Genomic DNA, 16,331 nt, shown 5'->3' with positions numbered 1-16,331 from the left:
TCCTGTATTTATCCCTCAGGAGTTCTGGGCACCTCCCAGTTCCTAAAGGGAGCCTACAGAAAAGTTGTAGAGGAACTTTCTAGGAGGCCATGTAGTGATAGAATGAGTGGTAATGGCTTTAAACTGAAAGAGGGCAGATTCAGGTTAGATACTTGAAAGAAATTCTTTACTGTGAGCATGGTGAGGCAATGGCACAGGTTGCCCAGAGAGGTGGTAGATGCAGAAAAAGAGACTCTACAAAGAGCTCTCACCTCCCATATACTTGAAGACAATTGTGCAGAGACTACCAAGTGTCATGTTTAAATACAAAAGTGAAAAATATCTTTCAAAATCCAGTCCCTGCTGTCCCTGTTTCTCGGTTCCACTGTCTGTAAAACTGGAGTAAAACTAATCTAATGCACTTCAATCCAATTTACAGCAATCAGTAGTTATCTGCAGCAAATCTCAACAGAGGTTTTGAGGAGCTAAAACATTACAGCAATGGAGCCCACAGACATATTCTAGCTGATGATTGTCTCTTCTTCACTCCTTATCTTCTCTCTTCTGAGGATAATGCATCTAAAACACACTTTACTAAGTTCTGGCAAAATTTTGAAAATTACTTTCTAACATGTGTGTGTTTTCCCCTAGGAGATGATGTTTTCCCCACAGATTTTTACAAGTTTTTCTGTCACTTGGCCATAAAGTTATTTCTAAATGGAAAAATATGCTTTCTTTTAAAAGTACAACTAAAAAAAAAAAAACCTCTAAATGTAACAATCCAGAGTTATCCACCAGAAAAAAAGACTAAACCAACTACATTTCCCCCCAAATAACCTTTCCAACATTTGCCTCTCTCAGAGGTCTAAATATTTTAGATCTTCTTTCCTGAATATTAAAGAGCCAGGGTAGAACTAAATGCTAAGATTTAACAGTGCTAAGACTGCAGGTGTAACAAGAGCTGTTAGCACTGACACAGCCTGATTTTTCTTTACCATCAGCCATGTGCTGAATTAAACCCACTGAGGCTGCGACAACAGGACTAAGGGAAATGTCACCATGCTGGAATTTAACCCATGCTGAGGGAGTGGAGAATGAGCCTTGGCTTTGGACACTGAAGTAAGTAAATGCCCCATCTTTAGTTCTTGGAGCAGTAAGGCAGGGCAATCTGCTGTGCAAAAAATTTATGGCACCATCAGCAAGTAGTGTATTTTTCAACACAAGATCTCACTGGGGATTAAAGTTATTTAGAGTCAAATTTACAAAATAAAGCATGGCCTGAGTAGTAAGTGAGTAGCTGGTGTTTGACAGGGTTCCCAAAGGAACCTGCAGCCAGAGACACCAACATTGATATCATGCTCACAATTACAGGCAAAGCATGATTTAGCCTTGCCTGCTTTATCTACATCTGCCTTCTGCTCCACGTGGAGGTTAATAAATCTGCTGTGCTCTGATATCAGCATTTTTGCAATCCTCATTTGCCTGATTCCAAAGAACAGGTATCTCCAAATTCACGTGAGCACTCTTTTCCTGTTGGTGCAGACAACAGGCTGCCTCTCCAGGGATTCATCAAGATTGAAATGCAGACATCAATCTGAGTCTGCTGCCACAATTACCCTGATCAGAATAAACAAAACTTTTCTGAAACCTGAATTTTAGGAAAATAGACCTGGTCTTTTTTCCCCAGGCTCTCACTGCTGTGCCTTGTATTTTTACAGATAAATCACTCTGGTATTCAGCCATCCATCTGGACACACAAGAAATGTCCTGGCTCTTGGGAAATGGCAGGCAAGAATTTAATACCATCATTCTTCCCAGCCTTTCTCGCCCACACTGACAACTAGTAATACAGTAGATGAGGCTGATGCTACAAGGGGGATGCAATTTGAGATTAGGATGTCTACATTCAGGAGTTTATATGAGTACCAGGTTTCTAAACTCTCCTATTAGAGTCAACAGGGATCTAGTCAAAGGAAATCAATGGAATATAAGCAGCAAGCCAGGGAGCAGCCAACCCACAGCAACCTTGCAGTGATTTTCATCACTCCCCAGACACTACTGACTGTGTCCCACGGACTGTAATGGCAGCTTAGATATTGCCTGTCCAATTCCACTGCCTAAATGAAGATACCTAGCATCATTTGAGATGACCCAGCATCTCCAAAACATACTGCTGGTGCTGGCAGACACAACACAAGACCTGTGGCACATTCATGTCCCTGTGGTACAGCAGCTGGAAGAATACATGGCACATTTCATGCAGCACTAGTGCAGAAAAATCCTGCCCCTAAGTCACATGTGAGCAGAAATAAAAGTCTTCATTTCGATTCTGTCATCCCAAACTGAGTCCTAGTCTTCAAAAATCACCTTACACTTGTTTCCCAATTAGTGCAGAGAGCAAGTTTCAGTCTGAGGACTCATTCAAGTCAACAGCCTTGCACTTTGGCATTTTTTCACTTCTGCAGCAACACTGACTATAAACTTTTTACTGTTCCCTTTTTGTTTTGTTAAATGAAATTTGAAATGTTGAAAAATGCATGAAATCTCATACATAGGAATGTTATTATAGTGGTGCTTAGGAGTGCTGTTACAGCACACAGAGACATGCAGCCAAAACGTGAGGATTTGTTCATATTTACACATCAGAAAGGAGATATCCTTCCAGTGATGCTCCAGTATATCCTTCTCCTTCATCAAAAAATATCTTATTTTTTGGGCAAACACTATCACCTGGACTCCATAGTGCTGTTGACAAAATCAGGCATGTTGGCTTTCAAACAACTCCTGGGACAGTAGATACCTTTTCTACTGCACAATGTAAGCAATGTAAGCATACACCTTTGCTTGGGTAATATCTACATTTTAGCACTTTATTTTAGTATTTAGGTGCATCTGTGCACTTCAGCCTCTGCAAAGAACAGCTACTTCTCAGGTAAATCCAGACAGTGTTCATATTAATGGTATTTCAGTCTTAGTTGAATTGCTAAATCTGGAAACAACAGTGGTAGGACCACTGTGAAATTTACTCCCTTTCTCCTAACTCTTTAATTTCTGTTTCCAAAGCAGGAGAGTATAAAAGTGACAACTTCCATTTAATAAAAATATTTACTTTTTTTTTCTGAATGATATCCATATCAAAATCTGAAACTTCCAAATTATAACAACAAAATAAGAAAGGGTCTTTCAAGAAAAAAAAGTCATTTTTTGATGTCTCTACAAATTATAATTTAAAATGCTATAGGCCTCATTTTTGTACAATCACTAAAATTTTAAGCACCAGGAACTATCACTCCCCATTACTGATTCTTCAATAAACTTTATGTTTTATATGAAAAAAGCTTAGAGGTAATTCTTCTATCAGCACACAGGAGATTTAAATACGTTGCTTCTGCTGCCATTACTAGAAGTCAGATATGGACATCCTTCCTGTGCTTAAAGAAAACCAGAACAATCTCCCTCTCTTTCAGTCAGTCCATATCAGCTGCCAATCAGAACTTCTCTGATGAAAACAGTGTCTGGCCTTCAAAATGCTGTAAAATATAATGAACCTACAGCAGGAAAGTATGTGAGGAAGGCTAACTTTTGGATGTCACTTACAATATTCTGCTGTCAAAGACGGTTTTAGCATTTTTATCATAATGCTGTGATGGTGCACAGCATTGATCACTTCCCATTAAAATAATGAAAAACACTGAAGTTTTCTGAAAAAAAAAGGATAAAAGAGAAAAAAAACAACAAACCAACAACAAACACTTGAACTACTGCCATAAATAGAGAATTTGAGGGTTCATAAACAACTTCCTTCCTCCTTCCTTCCTTGGCTAATACCTTCATCACCTCTATTATGATCATGTATGGCTAGAAATTCTAGATGCAGATTCTGGGTGGCAGTTTGAACTGCCTATATCAAAGCTCAAACTGCAGCAACCAAGACCCATCACTGCCTTTTCTGTGGATTAAAGATACCTGTGTTTCAATCCAAATCAGCCCTTTGGTGCCCCTGAGCTGGACAAACCAGCAAGGCAGTTTATTTATTTTTGTGCTACAAATAACCTTTACAGGCAAAAATACACACAGATTAAGAAAAATACACCCAAATTTCCCTTATCACTTAATGTAGGGGAAAACCTGTTGGTTTTATTCACTGAAAGTGGATTAACTTCTTTGTAAAGTGGAGTATTCTGTGCCCTTCCCTGCCATGAAATAACCCACCCAAAACAGCAGGAGCAGAGCAGGCACAGGAAGGAAGCAGGAATGAACCCTGACTGAGAGAGTGGAAGGTACAGACAGGGCACAGATATGCTCTGCAATACTGCTTCAGCCTTAGGGGATTGTAGCAATATCGAGATAACTCAAGTGATTAAATTTGGAACAAGTCGGAAAATGTGAAGGTACAGAGCATGCAGAGATCAGGACCTGGGAAATTGAAGGATCGTCCTGACCTGCTGGAGGAGAGATCTCTAACAGTACAGAGTGGCTAAACCTGGAGCTAGTGACTGAAAAACTTCAGTGGCCTCTGCTGGCAGAGTAATTGTGCATCGGGTGGTCAGACAGGAGGACTGGCAGGGAGGCAGTGAGGCAGCTCAGCTCTCAAGGGAAATGTGTTTCACTGCCTGCTCCCAGTGGGCTCCAGGGGCAGCCCTGGGAGGTGTTAAACAGGGTGAGAAACCCACAACATCAGTGAGCTCACACACAGCTATCCCTGCTGAGCACCGCCGATACAAAGGGAAGAATAAAGTCCTAAATTTGAGGGATGACCATAAAGCAATGAACAGATTTAAAATCTAAGCTCTTTGATGTAGGAAGCAGTATTATGCTATCTGGCTGGAGAGCCTCTTGTTCAATTGAATCCCAATACCCAACTAGCATTCCTACAGAGTGCTGCAATAGAAATAACACTGATGCTAGTCCCTGCTGCTGGACCTTTCCTGGACTTGTAACCTGTGAAAAACTCTCTGATCCTCCACTTAGGAGAGCAGTTAAAGCAGTGGCAAAGGCTCTGTGTGAGGTCATTATCTAGCAAAATCTGACTGCAATATAAAACTGCACTAAAAATCTGCAAACACTAGGATGGCTGGGATGCTAAGGGAAAGTCCAAGAAAAGTCAAAAGCCCAGAAGCATAAACTAATCCATTATAAAAAAAGGAATAGAAGCATAAACTAATCCATTATAAAGAAAGGACTTGTATGCTGTATCTGCTGCCCTGAGTAGCAATAAATTAGCAGCAGCACACATCTATCTGCCAGAATTTCAGCCTCTTCCTACAGCTCCAATTTTAGATGCCATCTGCAAATAAGAAAACTAGCTGATTTCAAAGTGTTGATGTCCTGCCCCTTTTCAATTTGCCAGCAGGGCTGAGAGGAGTCCAGTGCCCACCACCTTTGTCAGCCCCCAAGCCTCTCCCTGGGGCTCTCACCAAGGACAATCCCTGACTTTGCTGCAGCGTATTTTATTCTGCCTAGTTGAAGACATGACACCTAGGAGGGCTGTACATGCTCTCTTTTTAAATTACCCAAGGTTTTATAATTTTAACAGCCTTCCTTTCAAGTGAGCTGAAAAATTGATGTGCTCCCTGCTTCTCCTCCAGGTGCTCCACTCCTGCAACACAACTCTGTCTTTTAGGCACACTTTCCTCCAAGGTCATGTTTGGGAGCAAGGTTTGGATGCCATGTGCAAATGACTATATCTCTAAACTTTTTATCCTTCATTCCAAGGAATGAATGGCACTAAAATTTGTTAAATTCTCAGATTTTAAGCACAGTAACAAAAGGCCAACGCTAAAGATGAGAACCCCACTTCATGGGCTCCCAAGTTATTATCTTCCCTCAGATAGCTCACAGACCCTGCAAGGGAAATGTTCAACCTCACTTTTACCAATAAAAAGCTAAAGCATGGGCAGAACATTTGTGTCAGCCTCAGTGAGGTGCAAGTACTGCTGACTGCTGTGAGTTCACATCAGATCCCTGAGAGCATGCTTACACTGGGAGGTTAAAAGGAGGTTAGAGAAGTTTTTCTCAATGGCAGCAGTGTCTGGCCTTCAAATTCAGCTACCAGCCATGATAATGTGACAGTGTAAAGCCTAAGCCATTCAGGCAGTATCCCAATGTAACTCAGGGCTTAATCCAGGAATCAGGACATTCTCCTCAAGTGTTTTAGCAAAACCTTATTCATGTAAATGCCATAAAATGCAAATCATCCTGAATTATATCTAGGTAAATGTGGCAAATCAGTGCTACCTGAAAATCAAACTATTTCATTGATAAAAAAAAAAAAAAATCCCAGTACGTCAATCTGCTTATTTTGAAACCAGCATAAAACTCCCCAGTATAATGCAAAGATCACAAACATCAAACTCTCCAGACTAGGCATGGGCAAACTGCATGAAAATAAAGAAAAGTGCTAAATAAATAAATGAATAAAAGCAAATCACTTTCCTAGGTTTACTTAGCAGTGCTGATATAGAAATAATCCAAATCCATTCTACTGAGCAAGAAATTGAGTCTGAAGATAATCCCTTTTCTTTTTTTTCCATAGCCTAGAGGTCCTTTGTACTCCCATTGAAACTGTGGCCTCAAGTAATCCATACAGCATTCACAGCAAGATATTATATCCATTTTATTGGGAAACACAATAATCAAAATGCTAAAATAAATCTTCTTCCTATTATTTGATTTAAGCATTGAAGTATTGAAGTGGCTAAGCTAATTTATTTTGATTATCAGCCCATTAGGCTTTGTATTATAAATTAACCCCACAAATTTGACAGAGCTTCCAGCTACCTAATGTCTGAAAATCTGATTTTTGTTTCAGCACATATCATGCAAAGATTTATTTTGTAAATTTCAATTAATCAGTTCTGGTCAATAAAAAGTTAATATAAAGTGTTTTGCTGTTAAATGACATTGGCACTCACACATTTGCTCTGTCCTACACCAGTTAAAAAGCCATTGCAGATTCCCAGTTATAGTGCTCAGAGCTCTGGCTGCATTTTTAAAGCGCCAACTGTTAGTTAATTTTGTTAGCATAAACACCCAATAAAATTTTATGGCGTGTTCAGCTCTCATTAAAGATGAAAAACAGCAGCAGAGCAGCACCCACAAATAAACAGGGATGGTTCTGCTGCTGCTGCTGCCCAGAACTCATTCAGATTCAGGGCTCAGGGCTCCCTGTGCCCAAGGACACTGCAGGGATATGGAGCACAGAATCCCACACACTGCTGGAAACCCCTGGAGCTCCACACAGCCCTTCCATAGCACTCCAGGCAAGGATTTTATGGGGGAGGAATGGTCTTTCTCCAATTCCTTAAAATAACAGCTGTTGGAGGCAAAGTGCATCCTTGCTGGTGCATACCTGCATGAGGCTACAAAACCCACAGCTCCTTTTGCTCCCCATGACCCAAAATACCCCAGAGAGGATGCTCCATCCACAGCAGGATGAGAGGAGGCTGCTGTTCCTCAGGCTGCATCCTGCTGTTGGATTTTCTCCAATCAGGGAAAGTGTAACCCCTGCCAGGAGGTTTTTTGATCACTCAGGACATTTACAGCATCAGCCTGGCCATCTCCCTTTGTCTTCCCATCCTTCAAAGGGGAGTTCAAGCTTTCCAATGAAATGTCTAGTCCTGACCTGCCATCATTCTTCTTCCCAAATTTCCTGCTAAGGGGACCTTTATAAGACAGCTGACACTCAGACAGTCCCAAGAAGCACTCCAGGGAACATGGCTGGAATTAACTGCCAAAAGCCATCAGGTTTGCAGGTAGAATTATAGAGAAAGCAGATTTCACTGTCTGAAATAATGTCAAGATCAAGTCAAGAAGTTCCCACAGCTATTAGTTCTAAAATCCTTAGGGCTGGGTTGCTTAAGGCCATAGAAATTTCTAAAATCGTCTTTCCATTTGAATCAACAGAAGCAGAACTTCTCTCACTAAATTCAGCAACTGCGCCAGGTACTGTCCACTGAAACTCACAGTTTACAAGAAAGTCAGAGAATGTAATAAAAACCAGTTTCAAACACTTTCCCTAAGTTCCTTGGTATGTCTTCTTGATTTAGAGCTCACCACTCGATGTTTTGATGGGTTTTGCCTCTGCAGCTTTGGGAAAGTTTCTCCCAGAGGACGTAGAAGATAAAGGATCTACACAAATTGATACAGGGGAAAAGAAATCAACACTACACAGTTCCACTCCATGTGCAAAATGAAACCTGGTTCCATAAGGAGCCAAACTAATCCCTGGCTTCCCAATGGACAGAAGACCTGAGTCTACAGTATTCTCTCTCTCCTTTGCCCACAGATTTTTCCTGCTGACACCTACCCTGGGCAAGGGATAACCTGCGTCATAAAAGAGGGATGTGCTGGTGGGATATGGGAGCACATGCTGATGAGCCAGCTGGCTCTGAATGGACAATGATTAGCATTGCCTTATTTTCCATGGCAGACAAGCTCAACTTCAGTCTATAATCTCCACCTAGTCTGAAATTTTCTCAAAATTTGAGATTGTTGTTGTTCTGCTAAGCTTGGTAGGTTTGGTGGTTTATTCCTGGCACTTCACTGCCTGCAAAACCAGAGTAGTTCTCCCATTCTCCCAGCTTTTTGCTTCTTACTGTCAACTTAAACCATAAAGACAGTGAAAGCCAAGCCATCTCTGTCTGTGTGGGGTCACAGCATCCAGCAGGACTGGGCACTGATCTTGTCTGTGTCTCTTGTGCAGTGCTATATTAGACTACTCTGAAAAGCTGATGTTTGAGATGGAAGTGTAATTTCTGAGGGACTGCCCTCTGAGTAAGGCTGGATTTTGGACATAGTTGACTGACCAGATTTTAAAGCCCTGGCAGCAACACTGAGTGTTACTTTAATACTTATTAGGTGTGGAAGTCAACCTTGCATTCCCACTAGAGCATTAAAATTGGGCAACTCAAAAATACATTGCTTAGCTGTGCCCATGCAGGATAACTTACCACTCCCAGTAAAATACAATGTGCAAGTAAAGCTGAACTTGTTTCCACTTCAGCAATAATACAAAGGAGCCAGCACAGCTTCCTTATCTCAATTTTCTGCATCCAAGAGTCCTAGAAATGCTGTGCCTCTATTGCTTCCATAACTTCAGGGGTATTGAATCTCTCTGCAATTAAACCAACATAAATAAGCACTAATTCAATTGAAATCAGTGGAATTCATATGAGGGGAATAGTTCATGTAAAAGAGAAGATAATTAGATTTACCCAGTGGAGATGCAATAATCTCTTATTAATCGTTTAAGGAATAAACCTCTGTAAAAACAAACTCCCTCACATCCTGTTAAGAGGACATTATGGACCTCTTGCCCACAGCTGTATGAGAATTGAACTGTCCCTTTAGATCAGGGCAGCCAGAACACCCTACATCAGCAGTTTATATTTCTTGTAGGTTAAATTTGTTCTTTTGAAAACAATGAGAGAGAGTAACCAGGGGTACAATCAAAACTGCATTTTCAGTTCAGCTTAACTGAGTGTACTTTACTTTAGCAAATACTTTACATTGCTGCATTGAGTTGTTTTCATACATGCCAATACTGCTAATTAGGACAACTCTTTATCCTTTAAAAGAAAAAAAAAATAATCTGTCCAAATGATTTTGTGTTATCCTTGAGCATTCATTATTGCTGATTAAAATTGAGGTTACAGTTATTCAGGTGGATGTCCTAACTTTGTTTCAGCAAGCTTTTTTAAATGCTTACATAATTAACGCTGAGAGAGGAAAGGTGGTTTTTAGCATGTGCTACAGTCCTAAATGTGTATCAACACCAACAAATCCAGGATGGAAAAAACCCCTATTTGCTCTGGTTTAACTCAGTTTTGTTTCATTTTACTGTACACCTCAAGGGACTCTCATCACTGCTGTTGAGGCAGAAAAATACTTGTCTCCCACCCACACAGCAGGATTGGGATCAGGAAGAGGTTAAAGCCTAGATCCACAAAATAAAGATTTAAATGTCTAACAAACACATAACCCTCAAAACACATAATCAGTTTGGATATTCATCCGTGGTGCCATAAGCTGCACGTGAGGATGGCAAAGGAGCTGAACTGACATCTCACAGGACAATGGGGATCAGATTTGGGAGACCTGATCCCAAAAACATGCACCGAGCACATCCAACACAGCTCCACACAAAACAGATAAAACAGCTGCAATCATTAAATATGGTCAGACAGGAGTTGAAAGAAACTGAATAGCAGCAGGGTAGTGCCAAACAACAGGTCTTAATATGCTGCTGAGGTTGCTGTATAGAGTTTGGGGTTTAGACCATACCCTCCAAATTTGGCATGTCAGACCATGGTTTGGCTAAAGGTATTTTCATCCAAAATAAAGAGGCAGTGCATCCGCCTGTCCCCAGGAGGAGCTGTGATTTTCCATCTTACCCACTTCAAGGAACAGCCCTGAGCTCTGCTCTGGCCCTTCTCCAAAAGGAGAGATGGGAGGGCTCCGGCTGTGGAGCAGCCTATCTCCTGAGGGGTATGACAGTCCCCAGAAGGATGGAAGCTGGTGGGTCTCTGAATCCTTATCAACACTTAGAAGGACACCAGACCCACCAATCCTGCTCCATGGGACAGCTCCTTTCCCACTGGGTGAGGATGGGGATGGTCCTCAGATGAAGGACCCCAAGTATAGATGTTCCTAAAGACAGAAATTACCCCCAATGTTTTTTACAGATCTTTCTCCCTGAAGACAGATGAAACTGGGAGTCCCAACATGAGACTAAGTGCCTTCTCACAGCAGCTTTCTAATTTAATAAAAGAAGCTAAATTCAAGGCACAATTTCTGTGCCTCGTGTTGGCTGGAGTGGGGCTTTGGACTGTTGAATCAAAGCCAAGAGCCAGGAGCTGCAATGTGCAGTGCTGAAAAGCCTGAGTCCCCATATGGACTAAGCTCTCATTAATTGCTTCAAGAAATCTGTCGAAATGTGACAGCTTGGAACTGACCCCCAAATTCTTATGGCAGGACCTGAGTGACTTTGCACTAAAGTGCACTTCTTTAGCCAGAGTCAAAGCCTGCTCCCAGCCCACACAAGAGAGGTGGGTGGGTTTTGTAGACTCAGCCTGCTCAGCACCCCAACCACCCCAACGCATCAGAAATCTTCCTGTGACATATCTTTTCATTACAGCATTGGGGTGAATCCTCTTGCCTTCCTCCCACAAATTGTCTTAGGAAAGGCAAAGGGATTAGTCACAGGCAGGAAAAAAGAGCATTAGAAGCTGTATGTACACAAACTATTTCTCAAAAATAGTTCTCTCTAGACAATAAATCAGTCTTTCAATAGCACTCACAAGTGGCTTAGAGCTTCTAGCTCTTGGTTAGAAACAGCTGAAAAACATTACATAGAAATGTTAAAAATACATACACCTTTTAGTGGGCATGCATTACTAGAGTTTGGAATTACAATCAAGCCTATCTACTTAAGGGCTTTAATTGTATCCCTTCTCTAAAATGCTACCTCCCTTGCTCACCACAACCGAGCAAAGCTGTAAATCTTGCAAAAGAAATGTGAAGTTTAAGTGCCCATTGCCTAGCAAGAGGGAAGCTCAGAAGGAGCCAGGAAGAAGAGTGACCTTACCTCAGTGAGTTGGCATTTGAGTTCTCACAACATAACAACCTTTTTGAGGGGAGGGAAAAAACCCCTAACAGGTTTCATGAGCTGTGAAAACAAAGTGTTTGATTTATGGTGAATTATTTGCTCAACACACTCCCTCTTGGGAAGACCCCAGCCCTCACCATGGCTGCCTCTTGGCCACTATAAACTTTCAGTTCTTCTGGAAGTTCCTTCTGTCCTCTTTCCTTTCTTCTAAGCTTTGCACAACCTGAGATGAGCAAAGGACAGATGCTGTTATAGCAACAGCCATGTGCTGACTGAGGTGCTGGGACAGGATGGGACAGATTTCTCCCTGCTTCTTCCTTTACTCGGGTGTTAAATAGTCCTTCTCTATTAAACGATTGATTTCCATGACACTCAAAGCAAGTTGACAAAACATTACTCTTATTCTGTCAATTTTGGTTAAAATTGGCTGTGAGTTCAAAAGTTAGGAGATTAGGAAAGTCAGATAAATCCTGTTTGTGGTTCTGTTGTTTTGTTTTTCATTGAGGTTTTGTTTGTTTGTTGTTCAGGAAAAAAAAATGAAACACAAATATTAAACATCTCAAGCATTTCTATGCTTTAGAAATAATAGTCACAAAAAACTTGGTTGTTCTGCCTCTTGTCTACTCCATCACAGACTGATCAATGACTTGATTTTTCAGCCCTATTTGATAAACTCTCATTTCTGATCTCTGCAAGGTTTCCTTGAAACTAAATCAGTCATGCATGGAACTTTCTGTGTTTTAATTAAATCCCAAAATCATCAATCATTTCAATCTTATGACTTGAAAAAAATGTATTTATTTCCAGTGGAAAAAAATATCCACATCCTACAGCATTTAAAAATGAGACGAAAATGCCTTCAAGGCAACTAAAAATGTATCAGTTATCGTGTGCTAAGAATATATATATTTGAGCCCTATCCCTTTCTTCTGCATTAAAGTATTAGGTCAGCAGCTTGATACAATAAATTATTACTGATATGCAATAACCTTAGCTGTTCAACCCAAAACTCAAAGAAAACCAGAAACTGCAGAGGAAGGAGGCCCTACATTGAAATTGCAGGCAAGATCCAGAGTACTTTTAATTTAAGGCCCTTGAATTATGCAAAGAGCTTAGGTGCAGGTTCAACTCTAAATATATGATTAGTCATGGAGCTAAGTAAATAATTTCAGCAGACTCATCTAATCTGTTTGTTTACTTCCACAGCCCTCATCATGTTGCATCTTTCAATACTCATATAGCTTTATGATTACTGGGTTTAATCCTAAAAAGACCATATGAGAAAAGGAGGAACAACTGTATTCACTTCACAGAAGGGGAGATATGAAGTTAATGTGTGTGCCTAAGAGTTTGTAGTGTCAGGTCTGCATTAACTAGACATGAAGTATACAACCAGGTGATGAGCAGCACCAGCATCTCAAACAACACCACAACATCAAGTCTAGAGGATGGAACAGGACGCCAGTATTAAGAAGTAAAATAAATTTTTAAAAGTTAGCGCAGCACCATTTCTGGTGAAAGGTAAATATTGCATTTAAGGTGCATCCCATTAGCTATTATAGAATCATATCTCTTTACCAAATGCTAAACCCCAAAAAGTGTCTGAAATCTTGGGAGGGGGTGGTGTGTCCACCACAAGTGAGAAACATAAACACAGAGAAGCACGTCAAAGAGTTGCAGAAGAACAACACCAACAGAATTGTCTGTAGGAGGGCACAAGCATCTCCCTTTACAGCACTGCCTTACTCTGCAACATCAAGTAGTTGTGCAGAGGTAAGGGCAATGTTCATCACTTCCTAAACAAGGTTGATGCAAATTCGCCCTGGATCAGGTTCGAGCACCCATTGCATTTCTATTGAATTCAGCAGAGTGCACAAGGAGTTGTTTTATCTCAGTTATTTATTTTTAACGCTGGCTATGCAAACACACCAAGCAAGGCAAGAAGTAAAAGCAGCGGATGAAGCTGTCCCTGATCCCGCATTCCAGCACCACAAATCCTTACCTTCAGAGCATTCTATCCCGTTTGAAGCAGCTGCACGAGTTCGGACCCTTCCAGCACTTGGTGCTGTGAGGCCGCAGCGCCCTGAGCTCCAGCACCCGCCCCGGGTCACAGCCCGCAGGGGTCAGCCCCGCTCGGAGGGACAGAGGGACCATGCAGAGCCATCCTGCCCCAGCACCCCGCGGGGAGGCAGCTCCACGCCCCGGGCGGCGGAGAGATGCTGAACTTCGCGAAGTGATGGGCTGAGGGGCTGCTGCCCGGGGCAGGGGGGATCCTCTCTCTCTCAGCGGTAGGTTTAGGGCCGGGAGCCGAGGAGGGGTCCCGGGCATCCCCGCCGCACGCCCCCAGCGAGCCGCGCTCCCCGCGCTGCCCGAGCCCGGCCGGTCCTACCTTGGAGCCCTTGCTGGAGCAGCGGACGTGGTTGCCAACGCCGGCCGTCTGGTTCATGCTGGGGCCGGCGGGATGGCTGCAAAGTTGGGCTGCGGGCGCGACCCCCCGAGGAGCCGCGGAACGGGGATGGCAGCGGGCAGGGCAGGACGGGCTGTCCCCGCACGGCGACTGTCACTCCGCACGGCGATTGACTGTCACCCCGCACCGCCGCTCTGCCCCGTCCGCCGGGGTGTGCGCGGTGCGGCGCTGCGGGCGTGCGGCTCCAAAACAAAACCCGAAACACCCCCGGGCCCGGCACGGCTCTCCTCCCCCGCCCTCCAAGGCAGAGGCGAGGCGAGCCCGGCTCTGCCCGCCCCCTGCTCTCCGAGGCGGCCGCGGCGCGGGGAGGGCTGGCCCGGCTGCTCTCCGCTCCGCTCCGCTCCCGCGGGACGCTCCGCAGCCCGGCCTGACCCCCGGCACCCTCACCCCTTCGGCATCGCTTGGGTTAATCCCCACCCTGGCGTGGGCTGTGGGAAATCGCGTTAAAGATGCCCAGGATTCCCACGGAGCTGGGGTTTGACCCACTGGTGCTTGGGGTAGTGAGTCCAGCTGTTTACAGTGAAATAAATGCTGGGCAGATGTTTCCTGGCTACCGAGCTGAAGGATTTGGGTGTTACATTTTTGAGCAATTCCTTTTCCAGGTGTGTTAGGGTTCAGGGTTTGGCTTTTTTGTTGTTTTTCGTTTTGGTGAAATAAGAGCTGCACAAGCAAGTCTGCTCTGCTGGTAAAAATTTGCTGCTTTAAGTTTGTGGGGTTTTTTTAAACAGACAAACATAAAATATCCATGTCATATCATTATTGTGATATTTTCCTATCCCTGGTCCACACCTCCCCTTCAGCCCAGGAGGTCAGACACCACCTCTTCTTTCATTGCAACGAAAATTTGGTGAAATTCAGTTCTCAGAGTAGCAAAAGAAAAAAACAAACAAACAAAAAACCCGACATGCTGTATGTTTGAGTAAGGTGATCTGGATAGCCGAGGCTAAAAGGATCCACACCTCATCTTATAAAATTGGGGGGGGTGTTTTGGGATTATTCTATCAAAATAGATTTTTTCAAGTATTTTTATGTTCCTACAGTAGACTTTAATACCTTTAAATTAATAAAACCCTTTCTGAATGTTGCAGAAAGAACAGAAATAGTTGCTTGTCCTGCCCCTGAGCCCGTGCTGCTTTGGAGAAGGTCAGCTCCTTAATTTCTGAAGGGCACACAGCCCAGTCACATCTTTAACTAGCTGAATCTTCCAGCCCTGTGGCTACAATAGATTTGGGGAGACCGCCATGGAGGCTGCTAGCAGAATAAAGTGTAGTTAAAGGCAAACTTGCTTAGAGGCACTTGGGTTCAGCTCTGAGGCAGGACAGAAGACCAGACGCCACCTTGTGCTGTCGAACATCCCTTCCTGTCAGCAGGGCACTCTCATTTTGAGAGGAGAGCAGCCACCTAAGGACCTGCTTTACCAGGGAAACAAGTCCCTCGGGGAACAAACCACCATGTCAGGGTCACTCCTCCCTCCTCAGGCAGCTCTCCTGTTGTAATGACCACACTCTGCTCCTTGATCTGGCAGTGTCTGCTCCTCTTTAGCTCAGAGTGCTGCCAGTGATGCTCCTCAGGGACAAATGTCCCACCAATCTCCACGGACAGTGGGTGCTGGCAGTGGCTGATCTACCAAGCATGCTCAGCCCCAAATACCACGTTATCACTATTCCCTGCTACTGCCCTATGATGGCTTTTACTTTTTTGTGCTAATTAAGACATGAAGATTCCTGCTCTGACTGCTCTGTTCAAGTGGTTTGGTTTTCATACCTTCCCAAGCAAAATGTCTGCTAATAAGTCCAATTAGAGACTTTGAGTTGCATATTTGATGGGGCCTGGCATCATTATATTATCTCAGTATGCTTTGGTGCACAGAGACATGCAGAAGTCCCTGGATTTATTTGCAGTTGTACAAGTGAGCAGGAGAAATTTGGAGAAAAAAAAAAGAGATAGGCAAGCTAAACTGCCCAAAGAGATTACAAATTCATGGTGAACCCTTCTGGACATTATATGAAACACGTGAAAAATCTGTACTCTTCTTGCACAACAAATTCTTTGCCGTACACAAACTAATCATAGGAGGATTGTCCCACTGGGTTTATCAGTTTTGCCCTGAAGCAGAGAGAAGATATCTCTCCCCTGCCCTTTCTGAGGGGAAGCCCCCTCTCCATTCATTACCCAGGCAGTCAGAGCAGGCAGGGAGTCTATCTTCACTTCAGGGTATATTTTGTTTTATTCCTTGGCGAGAAAGAGACAAGCAAAGTCTTCTCCTCTCTCATTTTT

At 43.1% G+C, this 16,331-nt stretch overlaps 1 protein-coding gene across 1 annotated transcript in view; it reads right to left on the bottom strand.

Moving 5' to 3' along the window:
• Positions 1-14,237, bottom strand: part of DPP6 (dipeptidyl peptidase like 6) — a 526,589-nt gene extending 512,352 nt beyond the window's left edge. Inside the window, exon 1 of the mRNA XM_085050257.1 lies at positions 13,977-14,237. Within this exon, the coding sequence (XP_084906383.1) occupies positions 13,977-14,033 (57 nt within the window). The 5' untranslated portion in view covers positions 14,034-14,237. The remainder of the gene's footprint in view (positions 1-13,976) is intronic.
• Positions 14,238-16,331: the final 2,094 nt, after the last annotated feature.

This window comes from Lichenostomus cassidix, chromosome 2, assembly GCF_008360975.1.
Source record: "Lichenostomus cassidix isolate B80296 chromosome 2, HeHo_3.0, whole genome shotgun sequence".
Taxonomy (NCBI): Eukaryota; Metazoa; Chordata; class Aves; order Passeriformes; family Meliphagidae; genus Lichenostomus; species Lichenostomus cassidix.
The sequence above is the reverse complement of the archived record's forward strand: the minus strand, read 5'-3'. Positions and strand labels throughout refer to the sequence as shown.